Here is a 16830-nt window from a genome sequence, read left to right as displayed (position 1 = left end):
TCTTTACTTAAATTACCGGCATTCTAAACTACCAAACATGAAGAACAGACTGGAACTCAAGCTGTCACTGTAATCAGCTTTTGATTTACTCTTAGTTTCTTAGTTGTTCACCCCTATGGCGAACCAAGAACACATGGGCATTTCTTGGAATCTAATATTGAATACAATCAAATTACACTCTTTCAGGGATATACCAACCACTTGGGTCTTCAAGAAACATCACACAAAACGAAATCATGTGTTTTCAAAATCATCAAAAAAATTGAGAAGCACAGTTAACCAAATGCCAAACTAAGGCCCAAATCTAACTTTGCTTAATTTTTAAATTCATGATATTTTCTAATTAACCGGTTTAGGGATATTATTCAATACCTATGGAGCAGGTGGAGGTTTAACCCAGGTATCCTGGCTCAGAGGTAGAGACCCAACCCCTGCATCACAAGAGTCCCATACAACTTGGAAATTCACATGAAGTGGATGAAATGAATTGCAAGCGCAAGAAAAGCAATACACAACTTCCCAGGGCTCAAATACCCAATCAAAACTATTGGATACAATCAAGTCCAGACTAGATGCTCTCCAGGAGGGAACAGGCTGGGATTCTTTTTCACTAAAGGTCTACTTAATACAGAAAAAATTTCCTGATATTTATATAAAAACATAAGAAAGAAAGAAATGAATGCAAAGCCAAAGAGAGAAGTATTAAGTAACTGCAGGAGTGGTTGCCAAAAAAAAATCCCTTGAGGAAAAGTTATGATGCGTACTGAAAGGAAAGGGATGGTGGAAAGTTTGGGGAAGAAATTCCAGATAATGGGGCCTATAAGCTGATGGCATGGATACCAAGGAAGGGATGAAGTGGATGGCATACAAGAGATTAATGTTCGAAGTATGGAAAGTTCTGGAGAGGTTGTCAGGCTGAGGGAAGTTGTAGAAGCAGAGCTTAACAAGGTCTTCAAGTACTTTCAAATACGAAAATGATCATTTTAAAATCTGAGGAAATGTTTGTCTGGAAGACAACAAGTCAGTGAGGTTAACAGTGTTGATAAGTTGAACTTAGTGTTGAACATGACATCAATAGAGCTGTATTGGCTAGGCAGGCACTGAAATTGTCATACTTAGTGATGGCAAAGGAATGGATGGCTATGTTTGTGGCAAAGGAAGTCAATATTACTTCGGTGGAAGATGACAATTATAGTCTAATACTGACAAAAGCTCCAGGAAGGCTCAGGGTCAGTTACAAGTGCAAGGTGCACCATTCAGAAGTCCTGGTTAAGATAAATAAGATTACAGCCATACGACATTTTTAATACTTCCTCAGAATGCAAGGCTTCATTTTAAGTTAAACACCTGCTTAAATTAAACATAGTTTACTTAAAAAGATCACAGCAGGCAGAAGGATACAATGGACATTGAAGTTAATTAGTTATATTATCCAACTTTCTTTAAAAGAAAAGGATCTTGATTATCCTTCAAGGTAAAGGATAGGAGTTCTGCACCTTCACTCAAATCACTGTTGAAACACATAAAAGAATCAACTTGATCAGATACCGCCATTAAGAAATATGTTCCAAATCTGTTACTTTTAGGTTGTTATTTCAATACTGAAATCTTATTTCAGAAGCCAAATTAGTTCAAATAAAGTTGCACCAAAAAATTCCAACTGTTCAAGTATAGCACCTACCAGTGCCCCGTTTAGGCATCACAGCTGTAGCCAGAACAGCACCCAGCAATTTTGAAACTGACACGCGTACATCATAATTCGAACCTTCGAAGGCTTTAAAACAAAGCGTAGCAACGTTCTCCAGTTCTGTGGTCCACATAAATACAGCTTCATTTTGAAGTTCCAAAAGACACTGAAAAAGAGCAAAAACATTACAATTTTCCAGAATTCACAACATAGCATTCATGGGACTAAGTACACAGGGAACCAGAGAGATTGATTGAAACAGTTTGCTCGAATTCCATGGATCAAATATTCTGACAAACAATTCAATGTGACTGCATAGCTTCACCATATTGACAGACTGTAAAACATCTTTAAGTTGTAAAAATAACTATTATTCAAGTTTTTTTTTACTATAAAGCAACATAAATACAAGGTCAGTTAAGATACACAGCACAGGAACTCCATGTCTCACGAACAAAATCATGCACTTCTGAATGGGACAGAGAATGCCAGAACCCACACTGATTGTTCATGATTTCATCTTTAGTCTTTCATCAATTTTGAATTATGAGCTGGAAATGACTGGCAGATTTTGGAACAGGTTGTGTTCAAGGAAAGGAACAAGCTTTGCTGGTTTGTGAAACCAGGCCTGGATGCCAACTGCAGGTTGAGCCTTAAGTAAAAGGGTTCCAAACAACAGTGACCTTGGGGAACAGCAAAGTGTTTCAACAGACAGAACTTAGCTATTAAATGAGGTCAGTACCCGGGAATTGATCCCAGCAAGTCTGAAAGGGACCTTATGTTCAAGCAGGATGGTGGTTGTTGAATGGGAATTGAGACCTCAGGAGGCAGCTTTTCAGGGCAGAACTAGAATAAAAGTTGTTTTTTTTAATTCACTTTCTGAGAAATGGTTCTCAGCTGCTACTGAGATAAAATGAAAATCTGAAAGCTCCTTGCTTAATCTGATATATCAGCTTCTGGAAGTCCAAAGAGTTTAAAGTTGGGAGATTTATAATTACTGCAGGTGGATAGTGTTAACTGGGGAAGGAGCAGTGAGTTTAGGATTAAAGCTAATCTGTGCAAAGTGTGATATTTAGAAACATATGAATTATGTAATATATCTCTTAATTATCTGAGTACTGCCTCCTCAGTACAGGACTCAGTTGTAGTCAATTGTTGAACTTTCACCGCATTTAAAAAGTTTTCTGGAGGGAGTTCTTACATAACACGACTGACTAAATTGGCAATTAATGGAACTCAGTTCTTGAATCCCATTCCGGATGATGATTCTTTGTTTACCTTTCTTCAGTGTTTTGGTAAAAGATAGGTTAATAGAATGAACTGTTAATAATGAAACACATTCAGATTCTTTCATTAAAAGGTAAACTCCCATTTCTGTCAATTTACTGGATACATGGAGTCAATTTTAGCAAGACATTCAAGTTGAGATAGATCAATAGAGAAGCAGTAGCATACAATTATGGGGATATTACACAAAGCACAAGATAGATACATTCCAACAAAGAAGAAACAAATATTCTCAGGAACCACCTGCCATTCACGGTTAAATAAAATGACGAAAGATGGCATCAAACTCAAAGAATCAGACTTACAGTTGTGCAAATATTGGTGGCAGAAGAGTATGTAAAATATAAAATGCAGTAAAAAATTAATAAAAGGTAAATAAGGAAGGAAAAGTTAGAATATGTGAGAAAGTTATCCAAAAATAAAAAAAAGATGGGAAAAGTTTCTTCAGGTATTTCAAAAAGAGTTAACAAACTAAGTGTTGGTTAGATAGAAAATGAATCTGGGGAATCAGTAAGAGAGAATCAAGAGATGGCTGACAAACCACATATTCTGCATATCTGAGGGGATATCCTAAAAGAACTAGCTGGGAGATACTTGATTGTAATTTTTCAAAAGTCATGACATTAAAGAAAGGTTCCTTTAGATTAGAAAATAGCTAAGATAACTCCTTAATTTGAAAGGGAGAGGGGCAGAAAGGAGGAATATACAAGCCACTTAGCTTAACATCTGTCATAGGGAGAATATGAGAAGCATACTCGATGGGCCAAAGGGCCTTTTTCTGAGCTGCAGACCTCGATGCCTCTAAAAGCTATTATTCAATACATTATAACAGAGCACTTACATAAGTTTAAGGTAATCAGACAGCACCAACATGGTTTAGTCATAGGAAAATCATGTTGAACAAATTAATTGGAGTTCTTCGAAGTAGCTTGTGCAGTGGAAAAAGGGGAATCAGTGCATGTATTCTACTTAGATTTCTAGAAGGCATTTGAGAAGATACCACATCAAAGGTTATTGTGGAAAAGCTCACGGTTTTAGGGGAATATTTTGGCATGAGAAGAAGATTGACAGAGAGTAGGAATAAATAGGTCTCTCCAGAATGGCAGGATATAAGAAGTGGTGTGCCACAGGGGCCAGTGATTGGTTTTAATTCTTTACAATTTTACTAACTAACTTGGATGACAGGAAAAAAGGTATAGTAGCTAAATTTGCTGACAACACAAAGATAGGTACGAAAGGGAGTTATGAAGATAAAAGGAGCCTGCAATGGACGTACATAGGTTAAGGTGAGTGAACAAAGATCCGGCAAATGGAGTTCAGCATGGGAAAGCATTATTTTTCCTGCAAAAGAGGACGATTAAAGAACAAGCCGATCATCTAAATGGTGAGAGGTTGTGCGAATCACAGAAGGTTCACGTGCAAGTACAGCCAGCAAGTAGGAAAGGTAATAGCGCGTTATGGTTCATTGCGAGGGAACTGAATGCAAGAGTAGACAAGTTAAGCTTCAGTTACACAGGACATTCGAGATACCACATCTGGATTTCTACATATAGTCGTGGTCACTGTACTTATGGAAAGATGTTAACGCATTGGAAAAAAATTCTGACATTTACTGGATTCAAACCTCGAATAAGTGTATTGCCTTACATGGAAAGACTAAATAGGCTAGACCTGTTAGAAAGGTCAGAGGTGACTTAATTGAAACATACAAGATCCTGACTGGACTGCACCACGTGGATGTGGAAAGGATGCTTCCTCAAACGACACTGGATGCAGAATCTTCAAATATTTTTAAGGTGGAGGTAGATCGGTTCTTGATTGCCAAGGAGGTGAAAGATAATCGGAAATACATAGGAACGTACAGTTGAGGTTAAAATTAGATCAGCCATGGTGTTGCTACATGTGAAGCAGGCTTGAAAGGCTTCTGTTCCTTTGATGCTGCCTGACCTGCTGCACTTTCCCAGCAACACATTTTTAAGCTCGAAAGGCTTAATGACCTACTCTTGTTCCTTGTCCAAAAAGTATTCAGAACGGATTCAGAAACAGTCCCTGCAGAAGGCTGACAAGGGAAGGGGTGAACACAGCAACTAATGATCATTTAGAAGTCTGAAGCGCAAACAGACTTGAGAGTTCTCGTCCAATATTTTCTCAAGGTAATCTTGCAGGTTGAGTCAGTCGTTAGGAAGGAAAAGGCAATGACGGCATTTAGTTTGGGAGGAGTTGAACATAAAAGCAGGGATGTACTTCTGAGGCTCGAAAAGGCTGTGGTCAGACCACATTTGGAATGTCGTATACAGTTTTGGGCCCCATATCTCAGGAAGGATGTACTGGCCTTGAAGCATGTTCAGAGAAGATTCACGTAAGTAGGCCCAGGAATGAACAGCTTAACATTGGAGGAATGTTTAAGGACTCTGGGTCTATACTCGATGAAAGTTTAGAAGGATGAGAGGGGATCGAATTGAAACTTACAGAATACTGAATGGCCTGCACAGAGCAAGTGTTGGGAAGATGTTTCCATTGATAGGAGAGACTAGAACTCGAGGGTACAGCTTTAGAGAAAGGGGAAGACCTTTTCGAACAGAGCTAAGGAGAAACTTCAGCCAGAGAGTGGTGAATCTATGGAATTCACTGCCACAGAATGCCGTGGAGCCAGGTCATTGAGTATATTTAAGATGGAGATAGATAGGTAAAGGGATCAGGAAGGAAGTTTCTCAACCTCACTCTCCCACTTATCAGCAATGATTGAATGACGGAGCAACCTGATGGGTTAATTGGCTTAATTTCTGCTTCTATGCCTTATGGTCTCATGAATGCTGGTGGGGTGGCCCAGGGAAATCCTTTTGCTGTTGTGAGAGGAAAATAAAGAGGTGAGATGAGGGCTGGAGTATGGGAGGTGCGCTGGACCATGCTGAGGGCCCTGTCAATCACAATGGTGAGAAGTACTCGTTTGAGGAAGAAGGTCTCCTTTAACTCTTCACACTTGCTTCAGTTCAAAGATGTGGTCATGGATACTTGCATGGGCCCTCGTTATACCTGTCTCTTTGTGGGGTACAAGGAACATTCCTTGACCCAATCTTACTCAGTACCCAATCAACAATTTTTTGTCCAGTACATCCATGACACTGTCCGTGCTGCTTCTCTCTCACATCACAAATTGAAAAAGTTAATTTTCCACTCTGCTCTCACCTTCATCGGGTCTAACTCTGACTTCTCCCTTCCTTTTCTTGAAATCTCTCTTTCCACATGTGGAAATAGACTGGCCACCAATATTCACTGTAAACCCACCAACTCTCCCAGTTAGCTTTCCTATACATCCTCACACCTTGCTTCCTATGAAGTCTTTCCATCACTTCTGTTCCAATGATGCCAGCTTCTACAAGGGGCCTCTGAAACATTCCCCTCCTTCCTCAAACGAGAATTTCCCAACACAGTGGTTGACAGGGCCCCCAGCCATGACTCATCCATCTTCTGTACTTTTGCTCTCACCCCTTCTCTTTTCTTTCCACAATAGCGATAGGGATGGTTGGTCCTCACCATCCCACCAGCATCCACATCCAAAGGCAGCTATTTCCACCACTTCCAGCAGGATGAATATTCCCCTTCCTGCCCTAGTCAGCCTTCCACAGGGATCACTGCCTCTGGGATACCTTGGCCCACTCCTCCTCCACTCCTATAACCTCGCCACAGCCACTCAGCACCTTCCAGTAAAATCATAGAGGTGTACCACCTACCCATTTACTTCCTCCCTCCTTGCTGTCCAAGACCCCAGCTATACCTTCCAAGTGAAGCAGCAATTACGTGCATTTCACTCAATGTAGTCTGCTATATTTGCTAACCACAATGCAATCTGCTCAACACTGGAAAGATTAAACGCAAGCTGGGGACCACTTTGCCGACATTCTGAACGCAAAAATGACGCTGAGCTTCCTGTTGTCTGCAATTTCAATACACCATTGTTTTCCTGGCCAACATCTCACTCTCAGGGTTCTGCAATGCTTCAATGAAACTCAGCATACACTGCAAGAACAGCATTTCATTTTCCACTTGGCAACCTTGTGACCTTCAGGATTCAATATCAAGTTCAATAATTTTAGAGCCTGAGTAAATTCACCCATGTCTTGATCCCATCCACCACACACCAGGTGTGATCATGTGTGCGACCACAACTGTCAGCTATTAATGGGCCCCTTAGCAGTTACTGATTCTTCCAGTCTCACCTTTACCCATTCCTCTGTCTGCCCAACTGTTGTTGTCTCACTATCTGGGCTCTATTCCCATTAATCACTTACTCCTGCCCCTCTTCCCACTCATCTTCAGCATATAAATCAACCTTTTCCTTGCTACTATCAGCTCTGAAGGGTCACTGGACCCAAACCGTTAACTCTGCTTTCTCTCCACAGTAGCTGCCAGGCCTGAGTTTTTCCAGCAATGTTTTTGATGTTGAAAAATGTGACAATCCTTCTTCCACACCCATAGAACACCTATCTTAATTTCAACCACAAATCCTAGAAGCAAATTCCACAGCCTCTTGCATGATTAAGATTCTCCTTTGATCTATTAAGAATCCCTTACATTCAATCTTTTGCTGATATGATCACTCATTTGTGATCTCTCAACTATTGAGGGCAGTTATATTGAATTAACCATGTCTGATCCTTCCATTACTTTAAACAACATATTATTTCTATTATTTGATCAGATTAAGGTGCAGTTTGATCATTTCTTCAGATCTATATTTCTTCCATCTGGTTCATACCACAGCCGGTTTCAACATGTGGAATAACAGTACCTTCCAAAATGATTACGATGAAACCTTGAATTTCATTAGATTTTTGCAAACAGAAATACAGAATTCTGTGCTGTTGCTCAGAAGAATTCGCAATATAGGGCAGAAAAAAAACTAATAAAAGGAAATCAAACAAGAGTAACAGAGTACTGGAAATATTAAGAACTAACCATATGACGTCCTTATGTTGGCTAAAAGTAAATAAAATCTAAAGTTTCAGAAATGTATACCTTTGCTGCAGCACAGCGAACAGCCATTGATCGATCAGTCAAGCACGATCGAGCAGCTTTGTAGATATCTCTGTGACATGATGCAGCAATTGCTCCTTGTCCAGATACAATCTTCTGTAAACTCAGCATAATCTCATAGCGCCCTTGGGACTAAGAGACAACCCATGTTAGAGGTAGATATTAAAGATTTATTCATGTCAGTAAGATACTATTACACAGCTTCAATAGCTACAAAACAGCTAGGTTGCCAATTTGTACTGAGGTTTAACATTCTCCCAGAGTATTTAGCACAATAATAAATATCTGATGCTCAATTATCTGTTCAACTGGCCATTTATCCAAACAGGTGATATTATTTCTATTAACCTAGGACTACTCACATTTACTTTGAAATAGATTCTTTGGACTGTCAAGATTGTGATGGGAAGCCTCTCCTTACCTCAGCACTTTTCATAGCTTTCAGCAAGTTTCCGACAGTGTCCATGTATGTATTCCCTAACATTCTTCCCAGCTGTTCATACAAGGCCCCCAAGCAAACAACTCCAGCCCTGTAAGATAAGGCCAACAAAATGAATTGATCAAAATATAAAAGTACTGGAGAAACTCAGCATGTCTGAGAGAATCAGTGGACAAAGAAGCAAACTTAAAATGTTCCTCGTCTTATATATCCAGCATTTTCTGTTTACATTTCTAGCACCTGCAGTACTTTGTTTTTATTGAAGTGATTGATCTTTCTAACTTAAGCATAAATACTTCATTTAAAAGAAACTGCTGAAAAAATGCAAGCTGGAAGTCAAAGAAAATAACTGCTGGATGTAATCAGCATGTTGGATAGCATCCGTGGTAACGGAAAAATAAGGATTCTGATGAAAGGTAATCAACCTGAAAGATGACTTGCTTCCTGCTCCCAAGGTCCCACCTGATCAGCTGAAAGTGGTAGGGCAGATGGAGTGAGTAGTAACAGTGCATAGAGTATTCTGAGCTTCAGTAATAGGAGCACAGAGTAAGAAGATTACATTTTACTTACATTAGTTACATTACAGCTGCGAATATGGTGTTCAGCTCTGGGTATGATATTTTAGAAAAGACGTGAAAGGTTTGGGAGAGAGTACAGAAGTTGTTTAGGAGAATGGTTCCAGTGTTGCATAACTTCAGCGATGAAGACAGATTGGAGCTGTTGGGACTAGTTTCCCTGGAAAGAAGAATGCTAAAAGGAGATCTGATAGAAATTTTCAAAACCATGAAGAATCCGAACAAAGTAGATACAAAGTAACTGTTCACACTTGTGATCCAACATGATCCAGAGGACAAAAATTTCAAGTCTTTTGCAAAAGAAACAAATGCAAAGTGAGAAAGACCTCAGTCACACGGCAAGTAACCATAATACCATTGCATGTAGGAGCAGAAGTAGACCATTCAGCCCATCAAGTTTGCTCACCATTCAAAGAGATCAGGATTGATCTGATGATCCTCAACTCCACTTTTCCCTATGATCTTCATTTCCCAAATCTGTCTATCTTAGCCTTGAACATATTTAACAGTCCAGCCTCAACAGCCCTCTGTGGTAAAGAAATCAAAAGATTCACTATGCTCCAAGTAGCTCAAAAGGTAGGTGATTTCCCCTCAGCCAAGATGCAGATAGCCAGTGCAAACACAGTAGGACAAATGACAGATCTGTTATCAAGTGTGGAAAATTACCAATGTAAAAATGCATATTTTTGCTCTGACATCACTAAGAAGGACTTGCACACAAATGTCTGCTCCCAGAGTTAAAGTACAAATTTTAGCCATAATAGAAGGAACTTCAAGAAGTTTTAGCACCAAGGCAGATTGTTCTATTATTTAAAGCATCTTATGAATAGAGGATGGCTAAGAAAATGGGATAAATCAAGACAGTATGTGAGATTTAATGTATTGGTGAGGTCCAGAATTACATAACTATAGGATACTGCACATTTTCCATTTTGCATAAAAGAAAGTTATATCTTGGGATCAAATAACACCAATTGAGACTTTATCGTCTACAACCTTCATTAAGGTAACTGCATTAGCTTTGCTCTAAAACAAAACAGCTATACTCAAATTTGTGGCATTGCCAAAACCATGATCCATCTGGAAAAAAGAAATCACTTACAGTTTGGTTGGTAAGTAACTTGGTGAGTCATCCTTACTTCTGATAATTTCATTGCACTTGTCAACAGTTTTATATACAGAGAAAGTGTCACCAACACTATATAACAAGGCCAGATTCTTAGCAATCAGCTTGCGGACAGGTGGGCCTGGTGAGCTCTCTAATAAGGATGTCAGCTGTTCCACAAGCTTCTTTTGCTTCTCCTTTATATCATCCTGCAAAAAAAAAGCTCAGTAACAAATAGCACTTTATTAACATCTGACCCAATTACTGAAGATGAATGACTCTGCAGACTGGACAACCATTCTGCATAAATAAAAATATTCCAGAACCATGAAATAGTCCTATCATCCCTCAACTCAACCTTTAACGTTTCCTCTCATCCCGAGTGTTACCGTGACCTCATTTCTACTTCCGCTAGACCAAGGAATTCTTGCTTGAACAAATAAAACTGTCAATGACTTAGCCATCTACTTCCAGTGAAAACATCCAACAGTCCTGTTCTTCTCTGTCAAAATTGATCACCACCTCCAGAACATATGGAATGCAAAGATAACCAGGCCTGTTTTGTTGACTGCAAACTTTCTTTTTAAATTCCTCTCCACATTTCATCGAGCATCACTTCCAATAGCAAATACAAGGAGCTCATGGATCTTCAAGATCAAAACCAGCTGCCTTTGCTGCAACCACCTCTTCCTTGGCCAAACATCCTCAACAATTGCTCCCTGCTCCAGCCCAGAGTTCACATCTTTTGGAGTTTCTTCCCTCATGTCATCTCAAGCACTGACCAGTCCATTAAGCTCCTTCTCCATTTTACCCACTAAACTGCTAACTGCCCAACTTTCCTTCCTGACTTCCATTGCTATTCAGCATTATTAATAGCTCCCTTTCTCGGGTACAGGTTTTCAAGTCCACTCCTCACAGTTCAATCAGCCACTATCAAGTCTCATCTCGCAATTCATGCCTCCATGAAAAGACGAAAAGATGTAGAAGAAGAAATCAGCTATTCAACCTAAGGTTGCTCCATTATTCAACGAGATCATGGTTGTTATGAATTTTTAAATCCACTTTCCTCCCTTTTCCCCAGGACCCTGGATACTCTGACTAAATAAAAATCTCTCCGCCTTAAACATAATTCACAGACCCACCTTACCGGTTCTATGTGGTAAAGAATACAATAAATTCACAACCTTCAGGAGAAATTCCTCATCTTGGTGTTAAATGTGTCACTCTTATTCTGAGATCCGGTCTTTGACTCTCCCACAAGGGAAACAACATTTTCTCGTCAACCCTGTCAATCCCCGAACAATCTTATTTGTTTCAATGAAGTCATTGCCCATTCTTCTATATTCCAATAAGTACAGGCTTAATCTACTTACCTCTCCTCAGAAGAGTGCTCCTCCATTCCTGGGGTCAGCCTAGTAAACCTCTGGACTGCATTCATTGCAAATATATATCTTACTAAATAAGGCCATATTTCAGCTAAGATTTGACTTGTATAGTTTCAGCAAAACCTCCCTACTATTACACTCTATTTCCTTCCTTATTACTGTCTGAAGTTGGATACTAGATTTTTGAGATTGATGAACAGACACCCAAATTTCTCTGATCCTTAGCTTTCTGCAGTCATTAAATAATATTTAGCTTCTTTATTCTTTCTGACAAAGTTTAATTTTCCAATATTATGTTCCTGCTGGCAAGTTTTTGTCCACTCACTTAAACTGTATTTATATTTCTGCAGACTCGACGTCAAGCTAACCCCCTTGCTTGCCTGCCCATTTCTGTGCCATCTACAAACTTGACTCTCAACTCCTAGTGCTTTCACAAACTATTTCTCACCCAAGTCCCTGAGCATACTGCATCTTCCTCAATCCATGTCATTCTTTCCTGAAATTGAGCCTTTATAATGTATAGTCTAAGTAAACTGGTTGAAACTTAAACTAAAAATAGCAACAAAAAATCTCATTCAAGGGATGTGGGCATTTTGCCTGCGGTAGCATTTATTGCCCATCCTGAATTGTCCTTGAGGAGATAGTGAGCTGCCTCTCGAACCACTGTAATCCACCTGGTATAGATTTACTCACAATGTTAGTAGTAAGATAGTTCCAGGATATGACCCAGTAATAATGAAGGAACGATGCTATATTTCCAGTCAGGATTGAAAGTAGCATGCGCTTGTCCACCTAAGTAATAGTGGTCAAGGGTTTGGAAGGCACTCTCGAAGGAGCCTGGATGAATTTCTGCAGTGCTATGCACTCCTGCTACTGTGGTGGAGGGAGAAAACGCTTGCAGATGTGATACTAATCAAAATGGATAATTTGTCCTGGATGGTGCTAAGCTTCTAGATGCCTTTTGGAATTGCACTCTTTTAGGCAAGTGAAGGCGACTGCATCACAGACCTGACTGGTGTCTAGACAGATGGTAGAAATGCTTGGGAAAGTCTATAAGTGAGTTACTTGCCACAGGATTCCTGGTCTTTGACTTGCCTTTGTAGCAGCAGTACTTATTATGGATAGTCCAATTCAGTTTTTGGCCAATAGTAACCACCAGGATTTTTGTAGTTCCCTTTCTAACTAAATCTCATCCTTGCCAATCTACCTGCTGCAGATGAATCTCTTCATGATAGTATCGGCTAGTCTTTATGTTAAGAATACCCTCCATTGTATCATGTGGCCCTGTCACTGTTAAAAAGGGATAGACGTTGAACAGACCTAGCAGCTCAAATGAGGCATTTTGGGCCGACAAATTTCGAATCTCTATCACCTGAAATGACAAGTACAGCAGAAACATGGGAAGATCACCAAGTGCCTCTCCAAGCCACATGCTATCTCACTTTGAATTATTCTGCCTCTTCTTCATGATCACTGGTTAAAGTCTTAGAACTTCCTTTCCAACAGCAGTACAGGTGTAACTACACCAAATGTATGTCAGTTTAAGGCAACAGCTCACCATCACCGCCTGAACGATTTTTAGGGATGAGCAATAAATACTGGCTTTAACCAATGCTCTTATCCAATGGCAGAGTAAAAGGCCAATGTAACTGAATCCTGACTCTGCTGCCCTTTTCTAATGTGCACCATTTGATCCAGTCCATCCATCACTCCAATGCCCACTGACCAACACCAGTACCCGAAATGTTAATTCTGCTTTCTCTCCACAGATGCTGCCAGACCTGTTAAGTTTTCCAACAATTTCTGCTTTTGTTTTGGATTGCCAGCATCCAAACTCTTTGTTGAACAAACTTTCAGCATTCACCTATCAAGCCCCCTCAGGGACTTAAATGTTTCAGTAAGGTCTCCTCTCACTCTTCTAAACTCCAATGGTTAAAGGCATACCCTATCTTCAGAAGATAAACTTTCACCTCCTCAACCTACCACCCCCAATCCGAAGAGTCAATTGAGTGAATCTTCTGAACTGCTTCTAATACATTTAGATCATTTCTCAAATAAGGAGACCAAAACTATACACAATAGTCTAAGTATAGTCATATCAACATCCTGCACAACTGTAGCAAGACATTTGCACTCTCTAATCCCATTCCCCTCGCAATAAATGACAACATTCAATTTCCCTTCCTAATCATTTGGGGCAACCACTTACTAATTTTTGTGATTGGTGTACCAGGATACTAAAATCTCTCTGAAATTTTGGCAAATTTATTTTCCAGCCTACAGTGCATCCCTCCTACCATTCACCTCACCAGTGTGAAAAAATCTTTAGTCATCCAAACCTTGCTCTGTTGAACACAATTCTTAAAAATGTTTTCAAAACAATTTTCACCAATCACCTATTCTGAATCTTAACCCATGGCTTGGGTGCATCATGTGTCCAAACATCGAAGTTGCAATCACCAGGTTTTTGATTAAACCTTAATCTGTGGCCATGCCTCACTGCACAAGTTACAAGCAAAATGTCTAATGGCAGGATCTAAAGAGCTGAAGTTCTCTCAGTTCCCTGGTCAGTATTCCTCCACAAATGAACAGCTCTAAAACCATATAACTATTATTTCCACACTTGCTGTTCATTGAATTCTGCTCTCTCTAACAGACTACAGTTTTACCTACGTGATAACGGTCATATTCAACTTGGTCATTAAGCATTTTCAGTTATTCTGACATCCAAAAAGCGTTAAATATAAACTCTTCAACAAACAAATTTACATATATTCAGAATGAACAGCATTAAAGAAAAACACATTGTGTAACATTTTACCTTGCTGGCAGCCGCCAAAAGTTTCTCTAAGAATCGAAGCCATTCAAAAACAAACTCTGGTTTCTTTGATTCACTCAGTTGACTGTAAAGCTCCTCATTTAGCAGTGGGCTATGTGCTTGTTCCATGCCCTATCCCAGTTTCTTCTAATAACCACTGAAACTTCACAAATGACAATGAACAAGAACGAAATATCCTTGCATCTTTTCAGTTGCTGCAACGCAAAAGAAAACTTGATCACAATCTTGGTCCACCATTTCAGTTGGTTCAACAATAAATGCAGAACTATCCTGGCAAAAATAGTGTTTCATTGTGAAACTAAATGGGAGAAAAACTCCCAAGAATTTGCATTTTTCACGCATACCTCTAAGGGTTCCCTGCAAAACATTGGTTTTGCATTTGTCGAGGAAAACCATATTCCAAATTGTAGATTATTTCCTCCCAATTATTTCTAAGTGCTGGAAACATGTTTGTGATAATTCATAATTTACCAACATCTATCAACTATTTTTATACTTAAATTATCATGACTTACAATTTTAGTAAACTTGAGAAACACTTAACCTACAATTTAAAAATCCGGCTTGCTTCAAGTAACTTGAACGTTTGCAAACCACAGCTGATAAATAAATTCTGCATTTTTTTTTCAAAAATGTAAATATTATCTTTTATGTCTAAAATTAAAATTACAAGCAGGTCCAAACATAAAAGCTGAGGGGAAAAGTAGTATATTCAGTATTTAATATTCACCTTACAAGAATGCCTTGCAAAGATCAACACAAATTATAGGTTTGGATGAAAATGTTTGCTGCACTTTTCCAAGTTGGATCCCTTTTAAAGTTTGAAGTGTGGTCATTTGTTCTGAACAGTCCACTCATTAAGAAAAATGACCAAGGAATATTTATTTATAATATAATTTATTTAGATTGCAAACGAGCTCTAAATCCACTGTAACACAAGGTATATTATCTCCTCAGTGTACCAATAAAATACTTGACAATGACATAATTTCAAAAACAGCCAAAGAAATTCTGAAGGTATCAAATACTTACTAAGTAACATTTAGATTCAAAACTTCGCAAAACTCAGAAATAAGAATGCAAAGATGGAATTTTGTTGGACTGTCACAGAGTTACTCTTCAGGTTGCTATACACTTCCCGACATCTCCAATTTCAAGATTTATATATTTCAAAGACTGTTGTGTTAACAGAGATGAGAACACGAGGAATTTTTAATTCCACTTGAAAGACTCTTAAGTATGTCAACCACTTGTATGAATACCTCCAAGTTCAACAGCCCATTAATTTGTTTGGCATGTCAATTTCGAGATGATTCAGTTTGCCAGCCGAGATCATCACTGTAATGGGTACAACAAGATCCAGTAATTAAATATTTTAGATTTAACAATGAAACTGCAATCTGTCTTAATAATTTCAAGAAGTTACTCCAGCTGTCATACTCGTATTAAAGTTCAAAGAAATACATATTAGACCATAAGACATAGGAGCAGAAATGAGGTCATTTAGCCCATTACGTCTGCTCCGCCACAGATAAGTTTCTCAACCCATTTTCTCGCTTTCTCCCTGCAACCCCTGATCCTCAAGAACATATCTATCTCAGTCTTAAATATACTCAATGACCTGGTCTCCACAGCCTTCTGTGGCAATGAATTCCATAGATTCACCACTCTCTGGCTCAAGAGGTTTCTCTTTATCTCTGTTCCCTTTATTCTTAGGCTGTGCGATCAGGTCACAGTCTCTCCTACCATGGAAACACGTTCCCAACATTCACTTTGTCCAGACCATTCAGTATTCTTTATGTTTCAATTAGATCCTCCCTCATCCTTCTAAATTCCATTGAGTGTAGACCCAGAGTCCTCAAAAGTTCCTCGCATGTTTTCATTCCTGAGACCATTCTCGTGAACCCTGGGGGCCAAACCTGCACACAATAATCCAAATGTGGTCTCACCAGAGCCTCAGAAGTACATCCCTACTTTTATATTAAAGTCCTCTCAAAATAGATGCCATCATTGCATTTGCCATCCTAACGACTGACTCAACCTGCAAGCTTACCTTGAGAGAATCCCGGATTAGAATTCCCAAGTCTCTCTGTACTTCAGACTTCTGAATTTTCTCCCCAGTCAGAAAATAACCATGCCTCTATTCTTCCTACCAAAGAGCGTGACCTCGCACTTTTCATCTGTCACTTGTTAGCCCACTGTCCTAATCTGTTCAAATCCTTCTGCCTATCTTTGTATCATCTGCAAACTTAGCCAGAATGCCCTCTACTCCTTCATCTAGATTGTTAATGAAAAAGTGAAAAGTGTGGTCCCAACACTGAGCCTTACAGAACACCAACGGTCATCGGCTGCCATCCTGACTCTCTGCTTTTATCCCCACTCTCTGCTTTCTGCCAAACAGCCAAGCTATCCATGCTAGCACCCTGCCTCTAACACCATAGGCTCTTACCTCACTCAGTATCCTGCTGCGTGGCACCTT

The 16830-nt window shown here is 39.4% G+C and overlaps 1 protein-coding gene across 7 annotated transcripts in view; it reads right to left on the bottom strand.

Moving 5' to 3' along the window:
* The window catches only part of heatr5a (HEAT repeat containing 5a), a 129127-nt gene that overhangs the window by 98464 nt on the left and 13833 nt on the right, over positions 1 to 16830 (bottom strand). For 4 of the 7 annotated variants that reach the window (XM_072568983.1, XM_072568990.1, XM_072568986.1 and 1 more), the window contains exons 2-6: positions 14334 to 14545; positions 10125 to 10336; positions 8430 to 8538; positions 7991 to 8140; positions 1682 to 1853 (exon numbers count right to left, since the gene is read on the bottom strand). In XM_072568983.1, coding sequence (XP_072425084.1) covers positions 1682 to 1853; positions 7991 to 8140; positions 8430 to 8538; positions 10125 to 10336; positions 14334 to 14459 — 769 coding nt within the window. In that variant the 5' untranslated portion in view covers positions 14460 to 14545. Of the gene's footprint in view, positions 1 to 1681; positions 1854 to 7990; positions 8141 to 8429; positions 8539 to 9428; positions 9550 to 10124; positions 10337 to 14333; positions 14546 to 15383; positions 15690 to 16830 lie in introns of those variants that run through there. The other 3 variants (XM_072568984.1, XM_072568985.1, XM_072568991.1) reach the window with 2 other exon arrangements.

Source organism: Chiloscyllium punctatum, chromosome 4 (genome assembly GCF_047496795.1).
Source record: "Chiloscyllium punctatum isolate Juve2018m chromosome 4, sChiPun1.3, whole genome shotgun sequence".
NCBI classification, from domain to species: Eukaryota; Metazoa; Chordata; class Chondrichthyes; order Orectolobiformes; family Hemiscylliidae; genus Chiloscyllium; species Chiloscyllium punctatum.
The sequence above is the reverse complement of the archived record's forward strand: the minus strand, read 5'-3'. Positions and strand labels throughout refer to the sequence as shown.